Source organism: Melanotaenia boesemani, chromosome 21 (genome assembly GCF_017639745.1).
Source record: "Melanotaenia boesemani isolate fMelBoe1 chromosome 21, fMelBoe1.pri, whole genome shotgun sequence".
In the NCBI taxonomy this organism is placed as follows: domain Eukaryota; kingdom Metazoa; phylum Chordata; class Actinopteri; order Atheriniformes; family Melanotaeniidae; genus Melanotaenia; species Melanotaenia boesemani.
Window position 1 is genome coordinate 5,906,366 of NC_055702.1, and position 6,831 is coordinate 5,913,196.

General features: G+C 38.8%; 1 protein-coding gene across 3 annotated transcripts in view; it reads left to right on the forward strand.

Annotated features, from left to right (window-relative positions):
• LOC121632052 (vesicle-fusing ATPase-like) overlaps nt 1-3,953 on the forward strand; it is a 36,655-nt gene extending 32,702 nt beyond the window's left edge. For 2 of the 3 annotated variants that reach the window (XM_041973216.1, XM_041973214.1), the window contains exons 20-22: nt 308-363; nt 523-595; nt 2,118-3,953. In XM_041973216.1, the coding sequence (XP_041829150.1) occupies nt 308-363; nt 523-553 (87 nt within the window). In that variant the 3' untranslated portion in view covers nt 554-595; nt 2,118-3,953. The remainder of the gene's footprint in view (nt 1-307; nt 364-522; nt 596-2,117) is intronic. The other variant, XM_041973215.1, reaches the window with a different exon arrangement.
• Nucleotides 3,954-6,831: the final 2,878 nt, after the last annotated feature.

Genomic DNA, 6,831 nt, shown 5'->3' on the forward strand with positions numbered 1-6,831 from the left:
CGAGACATGCTGCAAACAGCTACTCAGCCTCACTTGCATACACTCTCGGAGTCTTCGGCGTTCCCTTTATCTTTTTCCCTGTCATTCCGATTCTTCTGCCTGCGCTCATGTCTCACCTCTCATTGCTACAGGCAGTTCCACACATGCTGTAGGTTATTGCATAGGTTGCCATTAATTTTACTTCCTCTTCCCTCCTCCTCCTCTACAGCTTTGTTTGTACAAGCTGATGTGTGAATTCCAGGACTTTGCAAATGTTAATGTTACGGTATGTATGCTATCTCTCAGAGGTAATGTGTCTGTCCTTTAGATGGATCCTAACTACAGAGTTAGCAAGTTCCTGAGTCTACTAAAGGATGAAGGAGCGTAAGTATTCCTTACTGTTTCATGACACAGCTCTGTCACACCGAGTACACGTCTGTCACTTTTCTTGAATTCATTTGCAAAAAAGCAGATGAGACACGACAAATGTGTAAGTTTTGATCATTGTTAATTATTAATACACAATTTTTTTCCCTCCTATAGACTGGGTTCTAATAAGTTTGTGGCAATCTAGACTTAGTGGAGCCACATAGTAAGAGAGAGGCATCCTTCAACGGTAAGACTGTAAATCCTGCATTAAACTTTACATTTAGATTAAAACCCTGTACTTTTAGAAGCTGTCACCATCACTACGCTGCTTTCCAAGTCATTTGTCAAGCAGCTGAATATGTTGGCTTCAGGTCCAAATGAGCAAAATCATGTTTTTCCTAAACAACACACCAACAAATCTTATAGTTCAGAACAGGTGACGCTGAACTTTCAGCACAACGCAGGTTTGAACTGTTTCAGTCGTGTTCAGACACGATAATAAACAATAGGTCTGGATTTGGGATAATAGCTGGTTTTCCTCTTTATTGGATTAATGAACAAAACAAAGGTATTTTGTCTATTTTCAGAAATAAGTCAGATAATTAGGCATGTAGTAAAAATCACAAATAAAGTTGAAACCTTGCGTCTTGTTTCCATGATCAAAATCCCCTGCAATATTCTCCTGTTTGTTTTGAGTTTCTTGGATTAGGTGATTGTGCTCTTCCACAATAGGAAGGAACAAACAACACACGTTTTTATATTTAATTGATTTTACATTGTCAGAGACTTCAGTGGTGTCTGGAGGATTCATACGCAGCCAGTTTGGTGCCTCCTCCTCATGCTGGTCACATTTAGCTGTGGGATGGCATCCCATCCATCAAAAGGCGTTGTTAAGCATCAACCAGTGTGGTTGTGTTGGTTCGTCTGGGACGTATAGCACGACCAAACTAATCCCACAAGTGTTGGGTTGCTTTGTACTCACAGCAAGTCACACCATCCTCTTCACTCCCAAACTCTGGAGGCATTCTGCGCTGGTCCTGGCTCTGTGGGGGACAGTCGTTGTCATCCTGGAGGATGGAGTTAGCTCCCAGATTCCGGAGATATGATATCGCCACTGGCTCCAGAATCTCAGTCTGATATGCCATTTGTGACTGGAACACACCTGGCAGCACATGACCATAAAAAACATGAATACCAACAGGAGATATTTTAGGGGATTTTAGTCTATTTTTTGGGGGCTACCCACACATTTAGCTGTCCTGCTCATTCCACAGAAGCACCATCCTTACATGTTGTACCTTGTTGTAAAGGGGACTAATTAGGCTTTCCAATGATGTACAATACCACCAAATAGTATTGTTAAAGGAGTGAAAATAACAGCTAGTTGATTTTTAAAAATGGTAGACGTAACATTGTATGTGGCCTGCTTAGTCTCCTTAACCCCGCCCCCAGTACAGGGACTTGTTTCTGCTGTGTGATCAACTTTTCAGGGCTGAAAGGCTAAAGTTTTACACAGTTATGGGGTTAATTTGCTAATCCATATCTTTTTTAAACACCCCCTCATGAGGACTGGCATCAGAGGGTGATAAACAGCAAAAATCCCGTTTTTCAACTCGCTGCAGGAGCATTGCCTCTCATCGCAGCCTCACAGACTTATGGTATAGTTAGCGTGCCTAAAAATAGGTCGACCAGACAGGAGCTCTCTTGTGGCAGCACGTCTTCTCTGCCTGTCTGTCTCTTCTCACTTTCATTTGTCTCTCTTCACACAGTTGCTGAGGAACGGAAGCCTGAAAGAGGCTGGCAGGTGGAAGCAAACGAGAAAAACTTTCCATCTCTGTCTGCATCCTTCCTTCCCATCCCTGAAGCTCTGCACGCCTCTCTACGGTGCAGCTTTGTGCAGCAACCAGGCAACCTTCTCCTCTTCAGCACTATGTGAACATGTAATATATGAGATGAGGCGTTTGTGTTTTTCTCTTCCTGACTGATGCTGTAATCTTTGATGTTCACAGCACTCCTTTGGGATTTTGTATAGGTAACAGTCAGGGCAAAAGATACACTTCCATGGCTAGATTTGCCTGCACAAACACTACTTCTGATAATTTTTGCTCATGCAGGTTTTATTTGTATGCACATATGTGTAAACTTATCATTCCATGAGATGTGCACTTACTTTGGTCAAGCCTTTTTATTTTATGAATAAATTACTGGTATTTCTTACAAGAAACTCTGCAGTATCGTAAATGAATGATCAGTCTTATACCAATCAGCGTCAACATTAAAGTTATCGGTCTAACTAGACAGCTGACCCACAGGAGTGTTGAACCTGTTTCAGCACACTCTGTGATCACTCCATCGCTCCAGGATTCATTTGAGGGGAAGCCTTGTGCTCTTTTTTTTTTTTTGGGGGGGCTGTTTCGAGTTTTTGCAGCATTTTGTGGCCGCTGCTGTCAGGGCGGGCGGAGGCAGTGTTTGTACGTCGGTCTGCAACTTTGAGCTGGTTTGTAACAAAGTGGCTTTGCTGCATGATGATTAATGTCATGTCTGCTGTCTGTGGCTTTAATGTTAAGGCTGATTGGTGCACAATTAAAAGGGAAGTTGCACAGGATCTGTGCTGTGTGCAAAGAAGACTTGGGATTTAAAGTAGAAATATGTAGATTAAATTATAGCTAGTTTGTGACCTCTTGAAATTGTGAAAACATTAGTCATGATTATGACTTATAAATACCTTTGAATTAAGAATGATATGATTATTTTCAGACATTAGTGGTTAACGTCCACAGCCAGTGTTTGGCTTTGTGCAGCTTTTCAAGTAATAACTGAGGAGCTAGCCAGCTAAACCATCGGTCCGACATCAGTTGCTACCTGGTCCATTCTTCTTCTTTTCTTTAATAAATGTATTTTAATTTAAATATAAATATGTTTAATTTTTTTAGAGGTTATAGCGTCATCACATTTATAACAGGAACTCTGTGTTATTCTTCAAGTTAACAAGTCTTTATGAAAACTTTAGCACTGTGAAAGCGTTGAGCCAGTCCGCATGTCTTTATATCAGTTAGATTATTGTAAATATTTAAAATGGTCTCAAGCAATAGTTTTCCAGACTTTCTGAAGGTCTATCAAAGGTTTTTGTTGGATGTTGGTGGCTTTTTTGTTTATTTTTAGTCAACAAATGTGTTATTTTGTGTAAGCCACTACAATAAAATCAAAACATTTTTAGACCATTACGAGCAGCCTGTCACAAAAACACATAATTTCTGTAGTTGCATCTATGAAAAATGCATAAATTCAACACAGTGTGACAAACGGAAAATATTTTATTTGTAGCAACAAGATGATTCGTAAACAATTATTAGCCACAAACTTGGTTTATCTCAGCATCATGTGCAGGGTCTCCTTGATAAAGATTGAGAAAACTGGACAAATAGGGGGCAGAAGAAGAAGTGTCAGGCTTTAAATTGCTATCCACAGCAGATGTCTGAACGATGTCAGGATCTGAAAGCCATGTTTTTAGGAAATAGAAAAAAAAACATGCAAAGACCTGATACAAGAGGGACCTGAGAGATGCATCTGGAGCTTCAGCTGATCCATCTACTGTTCACTGAAGCCTCATCAGAAATGTCCACATGGAAAGGTTGCAGACAAAAAGCCATTCATAAGAATGGTAACGGACAAGAAAAGGCTGAGGTATGACACAAAAACTGGACTGAAAATGAGAAGCAACAGGTCCCAGAACCAGAACCTCAACATCATTGAAGCAGTGTGGGATCATCTCCACAGAGAATAGAACAATAAGCAGACTCATCCAGGGAAGAGCTTTGAGAAGTCCTTCAAGAAGTTTGGAAAACTATTCCTGACGAATAAAGCTTCTCAGCCAAAATATTCACTTTTAAGCTTTATTAGAAGTGTTCAAACTCTGCTTTTGTCTTACTGTATTTCCTTTTACATTTTTATATGTTGTAATAAACCTCTGCAACTGAGACTCGTTTTCCTGGCAAAATATAAACAAAAGAAGAGAATGTAGGGTGGCTCAAGACTTATGCTCAGTACCAGTCTGCAGAGTCCACACTATTATATGGATAAACATTCAAAACAGACTAATTTTCTTCCCAAACATTGCACCCTCTGCAACTAACTGTGTAACCGGGAGTAAGTTGTAAATTTGCATAGAGCACTTTTCTCGGCAGGTTAATACATGTGTGATTTCCTGCCCTGGTGAATATTTACAGCATTAGGATGGAGCTTGTGGATTTGAAACAAAATAAACAGGGTGTGTTCATAATAATGGAAAATATGCTGTGTAATGTGTGGCTGACTGATGTTTGTATAATTTCTGGGAAGCAAGAGCTCTGTTGTGCATGGGAATAGATATAATATTTATTGTTAGATTCATTCTTTTCATTGAATTTAAAGTTAGACAAATGTAGAATATTGAAGGAAGTTTCATTGCTCTTTGTGGAAAGGACTCAGTTAATGTTCCATGTATCTTAACTAGTTTTCAATTTTTCAAATATATACTTCTATCAAACACAAGGGGACTTTTAGGTCAAGCAAGGTACCACAAATACAGTGTGTCTAAATGTACTGTTGCTTCAGAGGGATATATATATATATATATATATTTATATATATATATACACACTGTCGGGTGCAAACCTCCTGTGTTCAAAAACTATTATTTTTCAAAAAATGAACAAAGCTGTATGGTTTTTGTAATTATGGACATAATGTCATCAAACTTGGTATTGTGTTTTACATCATATATATTTGGTTAAATATTAGTAAAACTACAGACCAATAGTACTGATTTATGAAGGAAAAAGAAAATCACGAATTTTGGACATAGGAGGTCTTTGCAATGATAAGTAAGTACACCCCTCACATTTTTGCAAATATTTTAGTTTATCTTTTCATGAGATAACACTATAGAAATTAAACTTTGACATACAGAATAACAAAGTTTAGTTTGTATAGTGTTGTCTCATGAAAAGATATACTAAAATATTTGCAAAAATGTGAGGGGTGCACTCGCTTATGTGAGATACTGTGTGTATATATCTATATATATATATATATATATAGATATATACACACACACATACATATACACAGATACACACACACACATCTCTGGGGCTACAGCCTTCCTCGGCCTCCTTCTGTCCGGGCACAGGGATCGGTCCTGTGGTGGACTTTCGTGGTTCTGTAGTGGCTCCTGGTTGCCTGGGACTTGGGGTCCTTTCGGTCTGCCGCTGATCCTTGGAGGTAGCACGGTTACATTTGCATGATCACTCAACACAATCACCCCTAATGTTTAGTACACACATACACGTACTCACACACCGTCTTACATGTGTTTGCTCTTTTCAGAGGTGCTCATGTTGATTGTCTGTTCTCTTCATATGTTACTGTTTCTTTCCAGGTGTTGCAGCTGTTTAGTTTCTCTGTTTAGATTTGATTGCAGTTTTTGTGATTTGTTTTCTACCTTTTGTTTTTGTTCTTTTTTTTTATCTGTTCCTTTTTATCCACTATCCACCTTTTTCCTTCTCTTTCTCTAGTCTGGTCCAGCGGTTATAAGTAGAATTGGCTAAAACATATTTTAAATAATAATAATAAAGAATAACATTTAAAATTCAAGGGGATCCCCAAATCCAAAAGGCTCCTCTTGGAGAGTAAATTTGCTCAGAACAACACGGCAGCCAGACCGTCATTCTGCTGTCATGACAGGACAGATAAGAAAAAAAAAAATTAAATAAATTTAAAAAGTTTGCATGTTTTCCCCGTGTATCCGTGGGTTCTCTCCAGGTACTCCGGCTTCCTTCCACCGTCCAAAGACATGCATATTAGGTTAATTGATGACTCTAAATTCTTCCTAGGAGTGAGTGTGAGTGTGAATGGTTGTTTGTCCCCTATGTGTTGGCCCTGCGATGGACTGGTGACCTGTCCAGGGTGTACCTGCCTCTCACCTGTTAATGCTGGGATAGGCTGCAGCTAACCCGCGACCCCTAATGGACTAAGCGGTACAGAGAATGAATGAAAGAATAAATTTAAAAAGTAATGGAAGTAATAGAGTTTCAATAATCTGCAGAAAACTGTGCCTACAAATTTTGGGTCAATTTTGGAATCATTCCTGATCTTTCAGCAGTTCCGACATTTACTTTAAATGTTTGATGCATCATAAGACACAGAATTTGGAAAAGAAAACGCAAGACTGTCGAGCAGCTTCCATGAAAAAAGGTGATGCTTGATTTGTGTTTACCTCAAGTGAAGAAAAATGAGACAAGATTTGTTCTTCAAATATATAATCTTAGTTCAGTCATACAGATATATACATTGTATAATAAATAATATTTATAAAAACATAACATTTACGATTATAAAATAAAAAAGGGAATTATTCACTTTAAAACATTTGTACAAAACTTTGGATATAGCGGAAAGTGATGTGTGGGAGACGGGGTGGGGGCACCGGACACAGAACGGGGG